This window comes from Petromyzon marinus, chromosome 76 (assembly GCF_048934315.1).
Source record: "Petromyzon marinus isolate PM22_M1 ecotype Great Lakes invasive population chromosome 76, UKy_Petmar_22M1.pri1.0, whole genome shotgun sequence".
NCBI classification, from domain to species: Eukaryota; Metazoa; Chordata; class Hyperoartia; order Petromyzontiformes; family Petromyzontidae; genus Petromyzon; species Petromyzon marinus.
The window spans coordinates 2,557,272-2,579,648 of NC_133742.1; the positions used below are offsets into that span (position 1 = coordinate 2,557,272).

General features: G+C 52.5%; 2 protein-coding genes across 2 annotated transcripts in view; one reads left to right on the forward strand and one right to left on the reverse strand.

Moving 5' to 3' along the window:
* The window catches only part of LOC116957550 (uncharacterized), a 453,026-nt gene that overhangs the window by 223,090 nt on the left and 207,559 nt on the right, over positions 1-22,377 (reverse strand). The gene's annotated exons all lie outside the window — the stretch shown is intronic.
* LOC116957526 (glycine receptor subunit alpha-1-like) overlaps positions 8,571-22,377 on the forward strand; it is a 28,498-nt gene continuing 14,691 nt past the window's right edge. Inside the window, exons 1-4 of the mRNA XM_076056574.1 lie at positions 8,571-8,640; positions 15,687-15,754; positions 18,276-18,496; positions 21,656-21,738. Coding sequence (XP_075912689.1) covers positions 8,571-8,640; positions 15,687-15,754; positions 18,276-18,496; positions 21,656-21,738 — 442 coding nt within the window. The remainder of the gene's footprint in view (positions 8,641-15,686; positions 15,755-18,275; positions 18,497-21,655; positions 21,739-22,377) is intronic.

The window sequence follows — 22,377 nt, forward strand, 5'->3', positions numbered from 1 at the left end:
GAGTCTACGGGTATCTGTGTTGAGTCTATGGGTCTCTGTGTTGAGTCTATGGGTATCTGTGTGAGTCTACGGGTCTCTGTGTTGAGTCTATGGGTCTCTGTGTGAGTCTACGGGTCTCTGTGTTGAGTCTACGGGTCTCTGTTGTGAGTCTACGGGTTTCTGTTGTAAGTCTACAGGTCTCTGTGTTGAGTCTACGGTCTCTGTGTGAGTCTATGGGTCTCTGTTGTGAGTCTACGGGTCTCTGTGTGAGTCGACGGGTCTCTGTTGTGAGTCTACGGGTTTCTGTTGTAAGTCTACGGGTCTCTGTGTTGAGTCTATGTGTCTCTGTTGTGTGTCTACGGGTCTCTGTGTTGAGTCTACGGGTCTCTGTGTTGAGTCTACGGGTCTCTGTGTTGAGTCTACGGGTCTCTGTGTTGAGTCTACGGGTCTCTGTGTTGAGTCTACGGGTCTATATTGTGAGTCTACGGGTCTCTGCGTTGAGTCTACGGTCTCTGTGTGAGTCTATGGGTCTCTGTGTGAGTCTACGGATATCTATTGTGAGTCTACGGGTCTCTGTTGTGAGTCTACGGGTCTCTGTGTTGAGTCGATGGGTCTCTGTGAGTCTACGGGTCTCTGTTGTGAGTCTATGGGTCTATGTGAGTCTACGGATCTCTGTGTTGAGTCTACGAGTCTCTGTGTTGAGTCTACGAGTCTCTGTTGTGTGTCTACGGGTCTCTGTTGTAAGTCTACGGGCCTCTGTTGTGTCTACGGGTCTCTGTGTTGAGTCGATGGGTCTCTGTGAGTCTACGGGTCTCTGTTGTTAGTCTACGGGTCTCTATTGTGAGTCTATGGGTCTCTGTGTGTCTACGGGTCTCTGTTGTGAGTCTGCGGGTCTCTGCGTTGAGTCTATGGGTCTCTGTTTGTCTTCGGGTTTCTGTTGTGAGTCTACGGGTTTCCGTTGTGAGTCTATGGGTCTCTGTGTTGAGTCTATGGGTCTTTGTGTGAGTATACGGGTCTCTGTGTGAGTCTACGGGTCTCTGTGTGAGTCTACGGGTCTCTGTGTTGAGTCTATGGGTCTCTGTGTGAGTTAGTCTACGGGTCTCTGTGTGAGTGAGTCTACGGGTCTCTGTGTGAGTGAGTCTACGGGTCTCTCTGGTGAGTGAGTCTATGGGTCTCTGTATTAGCGAGTCTATGGGTCTCTGTGTGAGTCTATGGGTCTCTGTTGTGAGTCTACGGGTTTCTGTTGTAAGTCTACGGGTCTCTGTGTTGAGTCTATGGGTCTCTGTGTTGAGTCTACGGGTCTCTGTGTTGAGTCTATGGGTCTTTGTGTGAGTATACGGGCCTCTGTTGTGAGTCTACGGGTCTCTGTGTTGAGTCTACGGGTCTCTGTTGTGAGTCTACGGATCTATGTTGTGAGTCTACGGATATCTGTTGTGAGTCTACGGGTTTCTGTTGTGAGTCTACGTGTCTCTGTGTTGAGTCTACAGGTTTCTGTTGTGGGTCTACAGGATTTTGTGTTGAGTTTATGGGTCTCTGTGTGAGTCTACGCGTCTATGTTGTGAGTCTACGCGTCTCTGCGTTGATTCTGCGGGTCTCTGTTGTGAGTCTACGGGTCTCTGTTGTGAGTCTACGGGTCTCTGTGTGAGTCCACGGGTCTCTGTGTTGAGTCTACGGGTCTCTGTGTTGAGTCTATGGGTCTCTGTGTGAGTCTACGGGTCTCTGTGTTGAGTCTACACGTCTCTGTTGTGAGTCTACGGGTCTCTGTTGTGAGTCTACGGGTCTCTGTGTTGAGTCTATGGGTCTCTGTGTTGAGTCTATGGGTCTCTGTGTGAGTCTACGGGTCTCTGTGTTGAGTCTATGGGTCTCTGTGTGAGTCTACACGTCTCTGTTGTGAGTCTACGGGTTTCTATTGTGAGTCTACGGGTCTCTGTGTTGAGTCTATGTGTCTCTGTGTTGAGTCTACGGGTCTCTGTTGTGTGTCTACGGGTCTCTGTGTTGAGTCTACGGGTCTCTATTTGTGAGTCTACGGGTCTCTGTGTGAGTCTACGGGTCTATATTGTGAGTCTACGGGTCTCTGTCGTGAGTCTACGGGTCTCTGCGTTGAGTCTACGGTCTCTGTGTGAGTCTATGGGTCTCTGTGTGAGTCTACGGATATCTATTGTGAGTCTACGGGTCTCTGTTGTGTGTCTACGGGTCTCTGTGTTGAGTCGATGGGTCTCTGTGAGTCTACGGGTCTCTGTTGTGAGTGTATGGGTCTATGTGAGTCTACGGATCTCTGTGTTGAGTCTAAGAGTCTCTGTTGTGTGTCTACAGGTCTCTGTTGTAAGTCTACGGGCCTCTGTTGTGTCTACGGGTCTCTGTGTTGAGTCGATGGGTCTCTGTGTGTCTACGGGTCTCTGTTGTGAGTCTGCGGGTCTCTGCGTTGAGTCTATGGGTCTCTGTGTTGAGTCTATGGGTCTTTGTTTGTCTTCGGGTTTCTGTTGTGAGTCTACGGGTCTCTGTGTTGAGTCTACGGGTCTCTGTTGTGAGTCTACGGGTTTCCGTTGTGAGTCTATGGGTCTCTGTGTGAGTCTATGGGTCTCTGTGTTGAGTCTATGGGTCTCTGTGTGAGTCTACGGGTTTCTGTGTTGAGTCTACGGGTCTCTGTGTTGAGTCTACAGGTTTCTGTTGTGGGTCTACAGAATTTTGCGTTGAGTTTATGGGTCTCTGTTGTGAGTCTACGGGTCTCTGTTGTGAGTCTACGGGTCTCTGTGTGAGTCCACGGGTCTCTGTGTTGAGTCTATAGGTCTCTGTGTGAGTCTACGGGTCTCTGTGTTGAGTCTATGGGTCTCTGCGTTGATTCTGCGGGTCTCTGTTGTGAGTCTACGGGTCTCTGTTGTGAGTCTACGGGTCTCTGTGTGAGTCCACGGGTCTCTGTGTTGAGTCTATAGGTCTTTGTGTGAGTCTACGGGTCTCTGTGTTGAGTCTATGGGTCTCTGTGTGAGTCTACGGGTCTCTGTGTTGAGTCCACGGGTCTCTGTGTTGAGTCTATGGGTCTCTGTGTGTGTCTACGGGTCTCTGTGTTGAGTCTATCGGTCTCTGTGTGAGTCTTCGGGTCTCTGTTGCGAGTCTACGGTTCTCTGTTGTGAGTCTACGAGTCTCTGCGTTGAGTCGACGGGTATTTGTTGTGAGTCCACGGGTCTCTGTGTTGAGTCTATGGGTCTCTGTGTGTGTCTACGGGTCTCTGCGTTGAGTCTACGGGTATGTTGTGAGTCTACAGGTCTCTGTTGTGAGTCTACGGGTCTCTGTTGTGAGTCTATGGGTCTCTGTGTTGAGTCTATAGGTCTCTGTGTTGAGTCTATGGGTCTCTGTGTGAGTCTACAGGTATCTGTGCTGAGTCTGTGGGTCTCTTTGTGAGTCTACACAGTCTCCGTTGTGAATCTATGGGTCTCTGTATGAGTCTACGGACCTCTGTTGTGAGTCTACGTCTCTCTGTTGTGAATCTACGGGTTTCTGTTGTGTCTACGGGTTTCTGTGTTGAGTCTACAGGTTTCTGTTGTGGGTCTACAGGATTTTGTGTTGAGTTTATGGGTCTCTGTGTAAGTCTACAGGCATCTGTGCTGAGTCTGTGGGTCTCTTTGTGAGTCTACACAGTCTCCCTTGTGAATCTATGGGTCTCTGTATGAGTCTACGGACCTCTGTTGTGAGTCTACGTCTCTCTGTTGTGAGTTCATGGATCTCTGTGTTGAGTCTAGGGGTCTCTGTGTTGAGTCTATGGGTATATGTGCTGAGTCTACGCGTCTCTGTGTTGAGTCTACGGGTCTCTGGGTGGGTCTACGGATCTCTGTGTTGAGTCTATGAGTCTCTGTGTGAGTCTACACGTCTCTCTTGTGAGTCTACGGTTCTCTGTTGTGAGTCTACGGGTCTCTGTTGTGAGTCTACGGATGTCTGTGTGAGTTTAAGGTCTCTAAGTTGAGTCTACGGGTCTCCGTGTTGAGTCTACGGATCCCTGTTGAGTCTTCGGGTCTCTGTATGAGTCTATTGGTCTCTGCGTTGAGTCTACCGATCTCTGTGCTGAGTCTACGGATCTCTGTTGTGATCATAAGAGTCTCTGGTGTGAGTCTACAAGTCTCTCTGTAGGTCTGTGGGTCTCTATAAAAAGTGTAAATGCAAATGATAATAATCATCTTTTCTCTATAGCCCAGTTCTACAGGGTGCCACAGTGACTTGGAGATGTTAACTCCCTCGCCTGGTCTACACAAGGTTGTGGGATCGATCCCGATCCCAACTGACGGTGCCTGCTGCTGTAGATTTGGAGTCTGCGTCTCTTTTTCTCATCATCATCACGGTGGCTATGAAATGTTAACTCCCACGCCTGGTCTACACGAGGTTGTGGGTTCGATCCCGACCCCAGCTGATGGTGCCTGCTGAGAGATGTTGACTACCTCGCCTGGTACACAGGAGGTCGTGGGTTCAATCCCAGACCCTGGGAGATGTTGACTACCTCGCCTGGTACACAGGAGGTCGTGGGTTCAATCCCAGACACTGAGAGATGTTGACTACCTCACGTGGTACACAAGAGGTCGTGGGTTCAATCCCAGACACTGAGAGATGTTGACTTCCTCGCCTAGTATTCAGGAGGACGTGGGTTCAATCCCAGACGCTAGGAGATGTTGACTACCTCGCCTGGTACACAGGAGGTCGCGGGTTCTATCCCGACCTTAACGATGCCTCCTGCTGTAGATTTGGAGTCTGTGTCTCCCCCTCTCTCTAAGGCCACATCTTTTTCAGAAGCGACCTGGGCGATCACAAATGATGGTATACATTTCCACGTGGAAATGTATACCATTATTGAAATACTGTCTACACGCGTGGAGTTCATTCCAATTGTGGAGGGGGAAACCCTGAAGGGCCCCGATAAAATTTCACGTGACCACGGAGAGAGAGAGAGAGAGAAACTCCAAATATACAGCAGCAGGTGTCAGGGGGTCGGGATCGAACCCACGACCTCCTGTAGACCAGGCGAGGTAGTTAACATCTCAACATCGAACCCACGACCTCCTGCACACCAGGCGAGGTAGTCAACATCTCAACATCGAACCCACGACCTCCTGCACACCAGGCGAGGTAGTTAACATCTCATAGCTACCGTGATGGTGCTGATGAGAGAGAGACACGGACTCCAAATATACAGCAGCAGGTGTTAGGGGATCGGGATCGAACCCACGACGTCCTGTACACCAGGCGAGGTAGTTAACATCTCATAGCCACCGTGATGGTGCTGATGAGAGAGAGAGACACGGACTCCAAATATACAGCAGCAGGCATCGTCAGGGAATCGGGATCGAACCCACGACCTCCTGTAGACCAGGCGAGGTAGTTAACATCTCATAGCCACCGTGATGGTGCTGATGAGAGACAGACACGGACTCCATATATACAGCAGCAGGTGTTAGGGGGTCGGGATCGAACCCACGACCTCCTGTATACCAGGCGAGGTAGTTAACATCTCAACATCGAACCCACGACCTCCTGCACACCAGGCGAGGTAGTCAACATCTAAACATCTAACCCACGACCTCCTGCACACCAGGCGAGGTAGTTAACATCTCCTAGCCACCGTGATGGTGCTGATGAGAGAGAGACACGGACTCCAAATATACAGCAGAAGCAGCAGGTGTCAGGGGATCGGGATCGAACCCACGACCTCCTGCACACCAGGCGAGGTAGTTAACATCTCCTAGCTACCGTGATGGTGCTGATGATGAGAGAGAGACACCGCAAACTCCAAATATACAGCAGCAGGTGTTAGGGGGTCGGGATCGAACCCACCACCTCCTGTACACCAGGCGAGGTAGTTAACATCTCCTAGCCACCCACAGGGCTTCGTATGTTCTACTTACCAGCAGTACTTGTCACGACGGGCTTTTTGTTCGCCCGTGCGAGGGATCATTGCCTCTGTGCTGTGACAGAAGCATGGAGGCTCTGTGGACCCGAGGAGGAGCAGTAAGCACCACCAGCACCACCACCAGCACCACCACCAGCAGCGCCACCACCAGCAGCACCAGCAGCAGCGCCATCGCAGTGTGGCTCCTCATGAGCATCACCCTCAGGTGTCCGGCCCAGTGTTAGAGAGCGGCCCGCGGAAGCGGACACCACAGAGCTGCCTCTGAGTGGCCACCCGCATCCCTCTAATTTGACCTCTCTCTCTCTCTTATATCTCTCTCTTTCTCTCTCTCTCTCTTATCTCTCTCTCCCTCCTTCTCTCCCTCTTTCTCTCTCTCTCTCTTATCTCTCTCCCTCCTCTCCCTCTTTCTCTCTCTCTCTCTTATCTCTCTCTCCCTCCTTCTCTCCCTCTTTCTCTCTCTCTCTCTTATCTCTCTCCCTCCTCTCCCTCTTTCTCTCTCTCTCTCTCTTATCTCTCTCTCTTTCTCTCTCTCTCTTATCTCTCTCTCCCTCCTTCTCTCCCTCTTTCTCTCTTTCTCTTTCTCTCTCTCTTATCTCTCTTCTCGAGAGAGAGATAAGAGAGAGAGAGAGATGTCAGGGGATCTCTCTCTTTTTTTTACGATCAGAGGAAACATGAAGAAGATGCTCGGTGTAGTCGGCACTTTGCTCCGTTCATCATTTCGGTTTTTTTTGTGTTTTTTTATGCTTTGTTTGAATGAAAGAGCCAACAGAAAATATTTTGTTCCGCTCCACCTTACCCCTTCCTCTCTCTCTCTACCCCCTCTCTTTACCCCCTCTCTCTACCCCCTCTCTCTTCCCCCTCTCTCTAACCCCCTCTCTCTCTCTACCCCTCTCTCTCTACCCCCTCTCTCTACCCCCTCTCTCTACCCCCTCTCTCTCTCTACCCCCTCTCTCTCTCAACCCCCTCTCTCTACCCCTCTCTCTCTCTACCCCTCTCTCTACCCCTCTCTCTCTACCCCTCTCTCCTCTACCCCCTCTCCTACCCCCTCTCTCTCTCTACCCCCTCTCTCTCTCTACCCCCCTCTCTCTCTACCCCCCCTCTCTCTACCCCCCTCTCTCTCTATCCCTCTCTCTACCCCCTCTCTCTCGAACCCCCTCTCTCTCTCTCTACCCCCCTCTCTCTCTACCCCCCTCTCTCTACCCCCCCTCCTCTCTCTATCCCTTCTCTCTACCCCTCTCTCTCGACCCCCTCTCTCTCCCTACCCCCCTCTCTCTCTACCCCCTCTCTCTACCCCTCTCTCTCTCTACCCCCTCTCTCTCTCTACCCCCCCTCTCTCTCTACCCCTCTCTCTCTACCCCCTCTCCTCTACCCCCTCTCTACCCCCTCTCTCTCTACCCCCTCTCTCTCTACCCCCTTCTCTCTCTACCCCCTCTCTACCCCCTCCTCTCTACCACCTCTCTCTCTCTACCCCCCTCTCTCTCTACCCCTCTCTCTCTCTACCCCCCTCTCTCTACCCCCTCTCTCTACCCCCCTCTCTACCCCCCTCTCTCTCTACCCTCTCTCTCTCTACCCCCTCTCTCTCTACCCCCTCTCTCCCTACCCCCCTCTCTACCCCCCTCTCTCTCTCTACCCCTCTCTCTCTACCTCCTCTCTCTCTACCCCTCTCTCTAACCCCCCTCTCTCTACCCCCCTCTCTACCCCCCTCTCTCTCTCTACCCCTCTCTCTCTACCCCTCTCTCTCTACCCCCTCTCTCTCTACCCCTCTCTCTCTACCCCCCTCTCTCTACCCCCTCTCTCTCTACCCCTCTCTCTCTACCCCCTCTCTCTACCCTCTCTCTCTCTACCCCCCTCTCTACCCCCCTCTCTCTCTACCCCCTCTCTCTCTACCCTCTCTCTCTCTACCCCCTCTCTCTACCCCCTCTCTACCCCCCTCTCTCTCTCTACCCCTCTCTCTCTACCCCTCTCTCTCTACCCCTCTCTCTAACCCCCCTCTCTCTACCCCCCTCTCTACCCCCTCTCTCTCTCTACCCTCTCTCTCTACCCCCTCTTCTCTACCCCCTCTCTCTCTACCCCTCTCTCTCTACCCTCTCTCTCTCTACCCTCTCTCTCTCTACCCTCTCTCTCTACCCCTCTCTCTCTCTGCCCCTCTCTCTCTACCCCTCTCTCTCTACCCCCTCTCTCTCTACCCTCTCTCTCTACCCCTCTCTCTACCCCTCTCTCTACCCCTCTCTCTCTACCCCCTCTCTCTCTACCCCCTCTCTCTCTACCTCCTCTTTCTCTACCCCTCTCTCTACCCCTCTCTCTACCCCTCTCTCTACCCCTCTCTCTACTCCTCTCTCTCTACCCCCCTTTCTCTCTACCCCTCTTTCTCTACCCCCTCTTTCTCTACCCCCTCTCTCCTCTACCCCCCCCTCTCTCTCTACCCCCCCTCCTCTCTCACTGCCCCCTCTCTTCCTACTCCATGTCGCTCACTCTCTCTCTCTTTTATAACTCCGACAAGTGATTCTGCTGCTGCTGTGTCCTGTATCCTGGGTGAAAAGCCTCTAACATATATACATGGAGCTATTATTAATGATTATTATTATTGTTACTGCTGGTTGTCACCTGCAGGCCAAGCTTTGCAGTGGAAACAACAACAACAGCAACAACAACAGCAGCAACAACAGCAACAACAACAACAGCAGCAGAAGCAGCAGCAGCAGCAATGGCCATGGTGGAGCCGCAAGGATTCCATCACAAGGGTTACGACTACAGGATCAGACCCAGCTTTAACGGTAGCGACACTTGTCCGTGCTGTTGTTGTTGTTGTCTTGGTGTGTGGGCTGTTGTTGTTGTTGTTGTCTTGGTGTGTGGGCTGGTGTTGTTGTCTTGGTGTGTGGGCTGTTGTTGTTGTTGTCTTGGTGTGTGGGCTGTTGTTGTTGTTGTCTTGGTGTGTGGGCTGTTGTTGTTGTTGTCTTGGTGTGTGGGCTGTTGTTGTCTTGGTGTGTAGGCTGTTGTTGTTGTTGTCTTGGTGTGGTCTGGGACTGTTGTTGTTGTCTTGGTGTGTGGGCTGTTGTTGTTGTTGTCTTGGTGTGTGGGCTGTTGTTGTTGTCTTGGTGTGTGGGCTGTTGTTGTTGTTGTCTTGGTGTGGTCTGGGACTGTTGTTGTTGTCTTGGTGTGTGGGCTGCTGTTGTTGTCTTGGTGTGTGGGTTGTTGTTGTTGTTGTTGTCTTGGTGTGTGGGCTGTTGTTGTTGTCTTGGTGTGTGGGCTGTTGTTGTTGTTGTCTTGGTGTGTAGGCTGTTGTTGTTGTTGTCTTGGTGTGTGGGCTGCTGTTGTTGTCTTGGTGTGTGGGCTGTTGTTGTTGTCTTGGTGGGGTCTGGGACTGTTGTTGTTGTCTTGGTGTGTAGGCTGTTGTTGTTGTTGTCTTGGTGTGTGGGCTGCTGTTGTTGTCTTGGTGTGTGGGCTGTTGTTGTTGTTGTCTTGGTGTGTGGGCTGTTGTTGTTGTTGTCTTGTTGTGTGGGGTCTGTTGTTGTTGTCTTGGTGTGTGGGCTGTTGTTGTTGTTGTTTTAGTGTGTGGGCTGTTGTTGTTGTTGTCTTGGTGTGTGGGCTGTTGTTGTTGTTGTCTTGTTGTGTGGGGTCTGTTGTTGTTGTCTTGGTGTGTGGGCTGTTGTTGTTGTTGTCTTGGTGTGTGGGCTGTTGTTGTTGTTGTCTTGGTGTGTGGGGTCTGTTGTTGTTGTCTTGGTGTGTGGGCTGTTGTTGTTGTTGTTTTAGTGTGTGGGCTGTTGTTGTTGTTGTCTTGGTGTGGGGTCTGGGACTGTTGTTGTTGTTGTTGTCTTGGTGTGTAGGCTGTTGTTGTTGTTGTCTTGTTGTGGCCTGCACTGTTGTTGTTGTTGTGGACAAACAGGCAGGAATGTCCTCGTGCAATTCGCACCCTGATCTCTACCTCACTCACAATGATGAACGCCGAGCGACTCGCTTGGCCTCTCCTCTGCCTGACCCTCGTGTCGTCCCTCGCAACAACTCTCCCCCGTGCCCACAACAACTCCTGGACCTCTCCCCTCTCACAATCTGTTTATTTATCCTGAAGGAGGGATCCCCTCACAGATGCCCAGTTGGACGTTGCAACAACAGTCGCACGATTCACACAAACAGGGATAGGAGTGCAGATTACAATCAAGGTTCAACACATCGCCCACATCGCCCTCCTCGTCCCCCTCCTCACCCCCTCCTCACCCCCCTCCCCATCCCCCTCCTCACCCCCCTCCTCCCCCCCCTCCTCACCCCCCCTCCTCCCCCCCTCCTCACCCCCCTCCTCCCCCCCCTCCTCACCCCCCTCCTCATCCCCCTCCTCACCCCCCTCCTCATCCCCCTCCGCATCCCCCTCCTCACCCCCCTCCTCATCCCCCTCCTCACCCCCCTCCTCATCCCCCTCCGCATCCCCCTCCTCATCCCCCTCCTCATCCCCCTCCGCATCCCCCTCCTCATCCCCCTCCTCACCCCCTCCTCACCCCCCTCCTCATCCCCCTCCGCCATCCCCCTCCTCACCCCCCTCCTCACCCCCCTCCTCATCCCCCTCCTCACCCCCCTCCTCACCCCCCTCCTCATCCCCCTCCGCATCCCCCTCCTCATCCCCCTCCTCATCCCCCTCCTCATCCCCCTCCTCATCCCCCTCCTCACCCCCCTCCTCATCCCCCTCCTCACCCCCCTCCTCGTCCCCCTCCTCATCCCCCTCCTCACCCCCCTCCTCATCCCCCTCCTCACCCCCCTCCTCATCCCCTCCTCACCCCCCTCCTCACCCCCCTCCTCATCCCCCCTCCTCACCCCCCTCCTCACCCCCCTCCTCGTCCCCCTCCTCATCCCCCTCCTCACCCCCCTCCTCATCCCCCTCCTCACCCCCCTCCTCATCCCCCTCCTCACCCCCCTCCTCACCCCCCTCCTCATCCCCCTCCTCACCCCCCTCCTCGTCCCCCTCCTCACCCCCCTCCTCACCCCCCTCCTCATCCCCCTCCTCACCCCCCTCCTCATCCCCCTCCTCACCCCCCTCCTCATCCCCCTCCTCACCCCCCTCCTCATCCCCCTCCTCACCCCCCTCCTCATCCCCCTCCTCACCCCCCTCCTCATCCCCCTCCTCACCCCCCTCCTCGTCCCCCTCCACATCCCCCTCGCCTGGTACACAGGAGGTCGTGGGTTCGATGTTGAGATGTTGACTACCTCGCCTGGTGTGCAGGAGGTCGTGGGTTCGATGTTGAGATGTTGACTACCTCGCCTGGTACACAGGAGGTCGTGGGTTCGATGTTGAGATGTTGACTACCTCGCCTGGTGTGCAGGAGGTCGTGGGTTCGATGTTGAGATGTTGACTACCTCGCCTGGTGTGCAGGAGGTCGTGGGTTCGATGTTGAGATGTTGACTACCTCGCCTGGTACACAGGAGGTCGTGGGTTCGATGTTGAGATGTTGACTACCTCGCCTGGTGTGCAGGAGGTCGTGGGTTCGATGTTGAGATGTTGACTACCTCGCCTGGTGTGCAGGAGGTCGTGGGTTCGATGTTGAGATGTTGACTACCTCGCCTGGTACACAGGAGGTCGTGGGTTCGATGTTGAGATGTTGACTACCTCGCCTGGTGTGCAGGAGGTCGTGGGTTCGATGTTGAGATGTTGACTACCTCGCCTGGTGTGCAGGAGGTCGTGGGTTCCATGTTGAGATGTTGACTACCTCGCTGGTGTGCAGGAGGTCGTGGGTTCGATGTTGAGATGTTGACTACCTCGCCTGGTACACAGGAGGTCGTGGGTTCGATGTTGAGATGTTGACTACCTCGCCTGGTGTGCAGGAGGTCGTGGGTTCGATGTTGAGATGTTGACTACCTCGCCTGGTACACAGGAGGTCGTGGGTTCGATGTTGAGATGTTGACTACCTCGCCTGGTACACAGGAGGTCGTGGGTTCGATGTTGAGATGTTGACTACCTCGCCTGGTACACAGGAGGTCGTGGGTTCGATGTTGAGATGTTGACTACCTCGCCTGGTACACAGGAGGTCGTGGGTTCGATGTTGAGATGTTGACTACCTCGCCTGGTGTGCAGGAGGTCGTGGGTTCCATGTTGAGATGTTGACTACCTCGCCTGGTGTGCAGGAGGTCGTGGGTTCGATGTTGAGATGTTGACTACCTCGCCTGGTACACAGGAGGTCGTGGGTTCGATGTTGAGATGTTGACTACCTCGCCTGGTGTGCAGGAGGTCGTGGGTTCGATGTTGAGATGTTGACTACCTCGCCTGGTACACAGGAGGTCGTGGGTTCGATGTTGAGATGTTGACTACCTCGCCTGGTACACAGGAGGTCGTGGGTTCGATGTGAGATGTTGACTACCTCGCCTGGTACACAGGAGGTCGTGGGTTCGATGTTGAGATGTTGACTACCTCGCCTGGTACACAGGAGGTCGTGGGTTCGATGTTGAGATGTTGACTACCTCGCCTGGTACACAGGAGGTCGTGGGTTCGATGTTGAGATGTTGACTACCTCGCCTGGTACACAGGAGGTCGTGGGTTCGATGTTGAGATGTTGACTACCTCGCCTGGTACACAGGAGGTCGTGGGTTCGATGTTGAGATGTTGACTACCTCGCCTGGTACACAGGAGGTCGTGGGTTCGATGTTGAGATGTTGACTACCTCGCCTGGTGTGCAGGAGGTCGTGGGTTCGATGTTGAGATGTTGACCACCTCGCCTGGTGTGCAGGAGGTCGTGGGTTCGATGTTGAGATGTTGACTACCTCGCCTGGTACACAGGAGGTCGTGGGTTCGATGTTGAGATGTTGACTACCTCGCCTGGTGTGCAGGAGGTCGTGGGTTCGATCCCGACCGTGATGATGCCTGCTGCTGCTGTATATTTGGAGTTTGCGTGCCATTCTGCCTGTGGTCGCGTGGATTTTCGCTGTTTAGAGGATTTGGCCGTTGCAATGAATTAGCACATGGTGATGATGATGATGACATCAGCCACGTGGTTGGGTTTGATGTCATTTGTGATGGTCCAGGTCGCTTCTATAAAAGAGATACACAGCTGTGGGGCCTTAGCTCGTAACAATCCATAGTTTTTAGTTTAATCCTCGTCTCTTCACAAACATATTCTCCCGTTTCCTAATCGTCCCCTTTCCTCATGTTTCCCAATCTTCATCTGTAATTTCTCTCTTCCCTTACCCATCCATTCCACTGCTTTCCCCCCTCCATGCATCACAATACAGTGACTTCTCGACTTATGAGAATTCGACTTGCGAACTTTTAGAGATATGAACAAACCTGTCCGTATGGTCCAGTTGCAACTATTTGGACCGAGAGTCGTAAGTTCAACGGTCCTGCAGTAGATGGCGGTGGTGGCATCTAAATGTACAGAACGTGAAAAAATAGTGGCATCTACATTTGCAGAACACGAAGAACCAGTGTCATCTACATCTGTAGAACGTGAAGAACCAGTGGCATCTACATCTGTAGAACGTGAAGAACCAGTGGCATCTACATCTGAAAAACGTTAAGAACCAGTGACATTTACATCTGTAGAACGTGAAGAACCAGCGGCATCTACATCTACAGAACGTGAAGACCCTGCGGCATCTACATCTGCAGAACGTGAAGAACCTGTGGCATCTAGATCTGTAGAACGTGAAGAACCAGTGGCATCTACATCTGCAGAACGTGAAGAACCAGTGGCATCTACATCTACAGAACGTGAAGAACCTGCGGCATCTACATCTGCAGAACGTGAAGAACCTGTGGCATCTACATCTGTAGAACGTGAAGAACCTGTGGCATCTACATCTGTAGAACGTGAAGAACCAGTGGCATCTACATCTGCAGAACGTGAAGAACCAGTGGCATCTGCATCTGCAGAACGTGAAGAACCTGTGGCATCTACATCTGTAGAACGTGAAGAACCTGTGGCATCTACATCTGTAGAACGTGAAGAACCAGTGGCATCTACATCTACAGAACGTGAAGAACCTGCGGCATCTACATCTACAGAACGTGAAGAACCTGCGGCATCTACATCTGCAGAACATGAAGAACCAGTGGCATCTACATCTGTAGAACGTGATGAACCAGTGGCATCTACATCTGCAGAACGTGAAGAAAATCAGTTGCATATACATCTGTAGAATGTGAAGAACCAGCGGCATCTACATCTGCAGAACGTGAAGAACCAGTGGCTTCTACATCTGCAGAACATGAAGAACCAGTGTCATCTACATCTACAGAACCTGAAGAACCAGTGGCATCTACATCTGAAAAACGTTAAGAACCAGTGACATCTACATCTGCAGAACATGAACAACCAGTGGCATCTACATCTTAAAAACGTTACGAACCAGTGGCATCTACATCTACAGAACATGAAGAACCAGTGACATCTACATCTGCAGAACATGAAGAACCAGTGGCATCTACATTTACAGAACGTGAATAACCAGTGGCATCTACATCTACAGAACGTGAAGAACCAGTGGCATCTACTTCTACAGAACGTGAAGAACCAGTGGCATCTACATCTACAGAACGTGAAGAGCCAGTGGCATCTACATCTACAGAACGTGAAGAACCAGTGGTATCTACATCTGAAAAACGTTAAGAACCAGTGACATCTACATCTGCAGAACATGAAGAACCAGTGGCATCTACATCTTAAAAACGTTACGAACCAGTGGCATCTACATCTACGGAACATGAAGAACCAGTGGCATCTACATCTGCAGAACGTGAAGAACCAGTGGCATCTACATCTGCAGAACGTGAAGAACCAGTGGCATCTACATCTGCAGAACGTAAATAATCAGTGTCATCTACATCTGCAGAACATGAAGGACCAGTGCCTTCTACATCTGCAGAACGTGAAGAACCAGTGGCATCTACATCTGCAGAACATGAAGAACCAATGGCATCTACATCTGCAGAACATGTAGAACCAGTGGCATCTACATCTGCAGAACGTGAAGAACCAGTGGCATCTACATCTGCAGAACGTGAAGAACCAGTGGCATCTACATCGGCAGAACATGAAAAACCAGTGGCATCTACATCTACAGAACGTGAAGAACCAGTGTCATCTACATCTGCAGAACATGAAGAACCAGTGGCATCTACATCGGCAGAACATGAAGAACCAGTAACATCTACATCTACAGAACATGAAGAACCAGTAGTATCTACATCTGCAGAACATGAAGAACCAGTGGTATCTACATCTGCAGAACGTGAAGAACCAGTGGTATCTACATCTGCAGAACGTGAAGAACCAGTGGCATCTACATCTGCAGGAGACTATACAACTTTAAAAGCCATTCCCCGTGTTTAGTGTACATGCCTTACAACATGTTTGGTATCGACAGCAGTAAAGTTTGACTTGTGAACAAATCGAATTCTGAACAGACATCTGGAACCTAACTTATTCGTAAGTAGAGGCGTGTCTGTACTGGAGTGCTGTAGTATATAATGTAGTGTTGTAGTATAAAACGTAGTATCGTGGTATATAATGTAGTGTGGTTGTATATAGTAGCGTCGTAATATATAGTAGTCTAATAGTATATAGTAGTTTCTAGTAGTGTAGAAGTATATAGCTGTATATAATGTAGTATAATAATGTATAATGTATAGCAGTACTGTACATGCCGTACAACATGTGTGGAATCGACAGGAGCAAAGTTGGGCTTAAGAACAAATCGACTTACGAACGGACGTCTTGAACCCGTTCGTACGTAGAGGCGTCCCTGTACCTTTGAGCTCTACTTGACTGCACGTCACGTGACACGGGTACGGAGTAGCTGGCGGTCCGAGTTAACCAATGGCAATGATCCGCTTCCCCCCCAGAGGGTCCCGTCGTTGTGAACTGCAGCATCTTTGTGGAACACTTCAGCTCGGTGGAAGAGACTACCATGGTGAGAGACGCGTGGGTGGGTGGGTGAGTGTGTGAGTGAGTGGGTGGGTGAGTGGGTGAGTGGGTGGGTGAGTGGGTGGGTGGGTGAGTGAGTGAGTGGGTGGGTGAGTGGGTGGGTGAGTGAGTGGGTGAGTGGGTGGGTGGGTGAGTGGATGGGTGGGTGGGTGAGTGGGTGGGTGGGTGAGTGGGTGGGTGGGTGAGTGGGTGAGTGAGTGGGTGGGTGAGTGGGTGGGTGAGTGAGTGGGTGAGTGGGTGGGTGGGTGAGTGGGTGGGTGGGTGGGTGAGTGGGTGAGTGAGTGAGTGGGTGAGTGAGTGAGTGTGTGAGTGGGTGAGTGAGTGAGTGGGTGAGTGAGTGAGTGTGTGAGTGAGTGAGTGGGTGAGTGAGTGAGTGGGTGGGTGAGTGTGTGAGTGAGTGGGTGAGTGGGTGAGTGGGTGGGTGGGTGAGTGAGTGAGTGGGTGGGTGAGTGGGTGGGTGGATGAGTGGGTGAGTGAGTGGGTGGGTGAGCGGGTGAGTGAGCGGGTGAGTGAGTGGGTGAGTGGGTGAGTGGGTGAGTGGGTGAGTGAGTGGGTGAGTGGGTGAGTTGGTGTGTTGGGTGAGTGAGTGGGTGGGTGAGTAGGTGAATGAGTGGGTGGGTGAGTAGGTGAGTGAGTAGGTGGGTGGGTGGGTGGGTGAGTGGATGGGTGAATACGTGAGTGGGTGGGTGAGTGGATGGGCGAGTAGGTGAGTGAGTGGGTTGGTGAGTGAGTGGGTGGGTGGGCGAGTAGGTGAGTGAGTGGGTGGATGGGTGAGTGGGTGGGTGAGTGGGTGGGTGAGTGAGTGGATGCATCGGTGGGTGAGTGAGTGGGTGGGTGAGTAGGTGAGTGAGTGGGTGGGTGAGTGGGTGGGTGGGCGAGTAGGTGAGTGAGTGGGTGGATGGGTGAGTGGGTGGGTGAGTGGGTGGGTGAGTGAGTGGATGCATCGGTGGGTGAGTGAGTGGGTGGGTGAGTAGGTGAGTGAGTGGGTGGGTGAGTGGGTGGGTGGGTGGGCGGGTAGGTGAGTGAGTGGGTGGGTGAGAGGATGGGTGAATACGTGAGTGGGTGGGTGAGTGGGTGGGTGGGTGAGTGGATGGGCGAGTAGGTGAGTGAGTGGGTGGGCGAGTGAGTGAGTGGGTGGGCGAGTAGTTGGGTGAGTGGGTGGGTGATTGAGTTAGTGAGTGGGTGGGCGAGTAGGTGGGTGAATGGGTGGGTGAGTGAGTGGGTGGGCGAGTAGGTGAGTGAGTAGGTGAGTGGATGGGCGAGTAGGTGAGTGAGTGGGTGAGTGAGTGATTGGGTGGGCGAGTAGGTGGGTGAGTGGGTGGGTGAGTGGATGGGCGAGTAGGTGGGTGAGTGCGTGAGTGAATGAGTGTTATTATAGGAACAAGTAGGCGAAGGTCGCTGAACCAGTCGCTGTGGTTGTAGCAATGGAAGAGTGCCGAGGAGGTGACTGAGCATCATTGGGTCTGTGCTTGGCAATCGCGACATACATTAAAACAATAGTCCAACTAACATTGTGTTCATTGTAATATGGTGACATTTGTTATTGTATTGTGTCCAATCTCGCCACCCACCCAATCATCCACCCACCCACCTGCCACCCACCCAAATAACTCATCCACCAACCCACCTACACACTCACCCACCCACCTGCGACCCACCCAAATAACTCACCCACCAACCCACCTACACACTCACCCACCCACCTGCCACCCACCCAAATCACTCACCCACCAACCCACCTACACACTCACCCACCCACACACTCACCCACCCACCCACCTGCCACCCACCCAAATAACTCACCCACCAACCCACCTATACTCACCCACCCACACACTCACCCACCCACCCACCTGCCACCCACCCAAATAACTCACCCACCAACCCACCTACACACTCACCCACCCACCCACTCACCCACCCACCCATCCACCTGCCACCCACCCAAATAACTCACCCACCAAACCTCCCACCTATCCATCCACACACTCACCCACTCACCTGCCACCCACCCAAATAACTCACCCACCAACCCACCTACACACTCACCCACCCACACACTCACCCACCCACTCACCTGCCACCCACCCAAATAACTCACCCTCCAAACCATCCACCTATCCACCCACACACTCACCCACCCACCCAATCATCCACCGATCCACCTGCCACCCGTCCACGCCACCCACCCACCAACCCACTCACCCATCCACCCACCCAACCCACCCACCCACTCACCTGCCACCCACCCAATTAACTCACCCACCAACCCACCTACACACTCACCCACCCACACACTCACCCACCCACCCACCTGCCACCCACCCAAATAACTCACCCTCCAAACCACCTACACACTCACCCACCCACCCACCCAATCATCCACCGATCCACCTGCCACCCGTCCACGCCACCCACCCACCAACCCACTCACCCACTCACCCACCCACCTGCCACCCACCCACCCACCCACTCACCCACCCACGCCCACCCACTCCATGGGCCAGGACTACGAGGTGACCATCTTCGTCAGGCAGCAATGGAGCGACCGGCGGCTGTCCAACCACTCCGAGCAGGAGACCGTGGACTTGGACTACCCCTCCATGGCGACAGTGTGGAGGCCCGACCTGTTCTTCGCCAACGAGAAGAGTGGCCGCTTCCACACCATCACCACGGAAAACCGGATGATGCGCCTCTACCGAAACGGGGACATCTTCCACTCCATCAGGTTGATACGGCCCCGTCGCTGCCTTAGCAAACAGCCTCGACTCTCAGTGTAACACGCCGTCGGCTTTTCGCGAACGATATCGTCCACAATGCCGTGGGGTTTTGTTGTTGGTGGTGGTGGGGGGGGGGGCGGGGGGCGGGGGTGTTAGATTGCGTGAATGTAAGTGTCTGGACAAACCAAAGATTGTAAATGTTGTGGATTTGCTCCCCAACGCACAAACGGTGAGCGGTGTACTAGTAGCGAGTTGGCAACGTTCTCTTCACGTGACGGAGCTCCATAATAATTGGCTGCGTCGGGTGGTGGCGGGTGTGATGACGCATTTATGTTTGCGTGATCTAACCCAAGAAAAAAACTACTTTTGTGGATAATGTTTGTCGCGAAAGCCTCCTACTACCCCTATCACTGTCTCTATCACTACCCCTATCAATACACCTATCACTACCCATATCAATACCACTACCCCCTATCACTATCACTACCACTACCCCTATCACTACCCCTATCACTACCCATATCAATACCACTACCCCCTATCACTACCCCTATCACTATCACTACCCCTATCACTACCCCTATCACTATCACTACCCCTATCACTACCCCTATCACTACCCCTATCACTACCCGTATCACTATCACTACCCCTATCACTACCCCTATCACTACCCCTATCACTACCCCTATCACTACTCCTACCTTTACCCCTATCACTCTCACTGCACCTATCACTATCACTACCCCTATCACTATCACTACCCCTATCACTACCCCTATCACTACCCCCTATCACTACCCCTTCACTATCACTACCACTACCCCTATCACTATCACTACCCCTATCACTATCACTACCCCTATCACTACCCCTATCACTACCCCCTATCACTACTCCTATCACTATCACTACCCCTATCACTATCACTACCCCTATCACTAACACTACCCCCTATCACTATCACTACCCCTATCACTACCCCTATCACTACCCCTATCACTATCACTACCCCTATCACTACCACTACCCCTATCACTATCACCACCCCTTATCACTACCCCTATCACTACCCCTATCACTATCACTACCCCCATCACTATCACTACCCCAATCACTATCACTACCCCTATCACTATCACTACCCCTATCAATACCCCCATCACTATCACTACCCCTATCACTACCCCTATCACTACCACTACCCCTATCACTATCACCACCTCTTATCACTACCCCTATCACTACCCCTATCACTATCACTACCCATATCACTACCACTAGCCCTATCACTATCACTACCCCTATGACTATCACTACCCCTATCACTATCACTACCCCTATCAATACACCTATCACTATCACTACCCATATCAATACCACTACCCCCTATCACTACCCCTATCACTATCACTACCCCTATCACTATCACTACCCCTATCACTACCCATATCACTACCCCTATCACTACCCCTATCACTATCACTACCCCTATCACTACCCCTATCACTACCCCTATCACTACCCCTATCACTACTCCTACCACTTCCCCTATCACTCTCACTGCACCTATCACTATCACTACCCCTATCACTATCACTACCCCTATCACTATCACTACCCCTATCACTATCACTACCCCTATCACTACCCCTATCACTACCCCCTATCACTACCCCTTCACTATCACTACCACTACCCCTATCACTATCACTACCCCTATCACTATCACTACCCCTATCACTATCACTACCCCTATCACTACCCCCTATCACTACTCCTATCACTATCACTACCCCTATCACTATCACTACCCCTATCACTAACACTACCCCCTATCACTATCACTACCCCTATCACTACCCCTATCACTACCCCTATCACTATCACTACCCCTATCACTACCACTACCCCTATCACTATCACCACCCCTTATCACTACCCCTATCACTACCCCTATCACTATCACTACCCCCATCACTATCACTACCCCAATCACTATCACTACCCCTATCACTATCACTACCCCTATCAATACCCCCATCACTATCACTACCCCTATCACTACCCCTATCACTACCACTACCCCTATCACTATCACCACCTCTTATCACTACCCCTATCACTACCCCTATCACTATCACTACCCATATCACTACCACTAGCCCTATCACTATCACTACCCCTATCACTATAACTACCCCTATCACTATCACTACCCCTATCGCTACCCCTATCACTATCACTACCCCTATCACTGTCACTATCCCCTATCACTATCACTACCCCTATCACTATCACTACCCCTATCACTACCCCTATCACTATCACTACCCCTATCACGACCCCTATCACTATCACTACCCCAATCACTATCACTATCCCCTATCACTATCACTACCCCTATCACTATCACTACCCCTATCACTACCACTAGCCCTATCACTATCACTACCAACTATCACTATCACTACCACTATCACTACCCCTATCACTATCAGTACCCCTATCACTACCCCTATCACTATCACTACCCCTATCACTACCACTACCCCTATCACTATCACTACCCCTATCACTATCATTACCCCTATCACTATCACTACCCCCTATCACTATCACTACCCTATCACTATCACTACCCCTATCACTACCCCCATCACTATCACTACCCCTTATCACTATCACTACCCCTATCACTATCACTACCCCCTATCACTATCACTACCCCTATCACTACCCCTATCACTACCACTACCCCTATCACTATCACTACCCCCTATCACTACCCCTATCACTATCACTACCCCTATCACTACCCCTATCACTACCACTACCCCTATCACTATCACTACCCCCAATCACTACCCCTATCACTACCACTACCCCTATCACTACCCCTATCACTACCACTACTCCCATCACTATCACGACCCCTACCCCTACCACTACCCCTACCACTACCCCTATCACTACCCCTACCACTATCACTACCCCTATCACTACCCCTGTAGCTACCCCTATCACTACTTCTACCCCAACCACAACTCACTATTGGTGCTATCACGTGGTTCTTCCATTAGGTACCACACCGCAGAACGTGCACTCTTATTGTTGATGACGTCGCTGTGCCAGCCCCATCACTGTGTCACCACTCCCCATCGCAGGCTCACTCTGACTCTCTCCTGCCCCATGGATCTGCGCAACTTCCCCATGGACACTCAGGCTTGCTACATCTTCCTGGAGAGCTGTGAGTAACTCCTCTAACACCCCCTACAACCCACCAGCAACAAAACTACGAATGCCAACGACTCACCCAAGCACTCACGAACACGCTCGCTCGCTCGCGCGTCCACTCAATCACCCACTCACTCATTCGCCCAAGCACTCACGAACCCGCTCGCTCGCTCGTCCACTCAATCACCCACCCACTCAATCACCCACTCACTCATTCACCCAAGCACTCACTAACCCGCTCACTCGCTCGTCCACTCAATCACCCACTCACTCATTCACCCAACCACTCACCCGCTCACTCGCTCGTCCACTCAATCACCCACTCACTCACTCACTCGCCCAACCACTCACCCGCTCACTCGCTCGTCTGCTCAATCACCCACTCACTCACTCGCCCAACCACTCACTCACCCGCTCACTCGCTCGTCTGCTCAATCACCCACTCACTCACTCGCCCAACCACTCACTATCCCGCTCACTCGCTCGTCTGCTCAATCACCCACTCACTCGCTCGCCCAACCACTCACCCGCTCACTCACTCGCCCGCTAAATCACCCAGTCAATCACCCACTTTCTCACTTACTCACCCACCCACCCACACACTCACTCACTCCCCTACTCACTCACCCACTCACTCACACTCACCCACCCA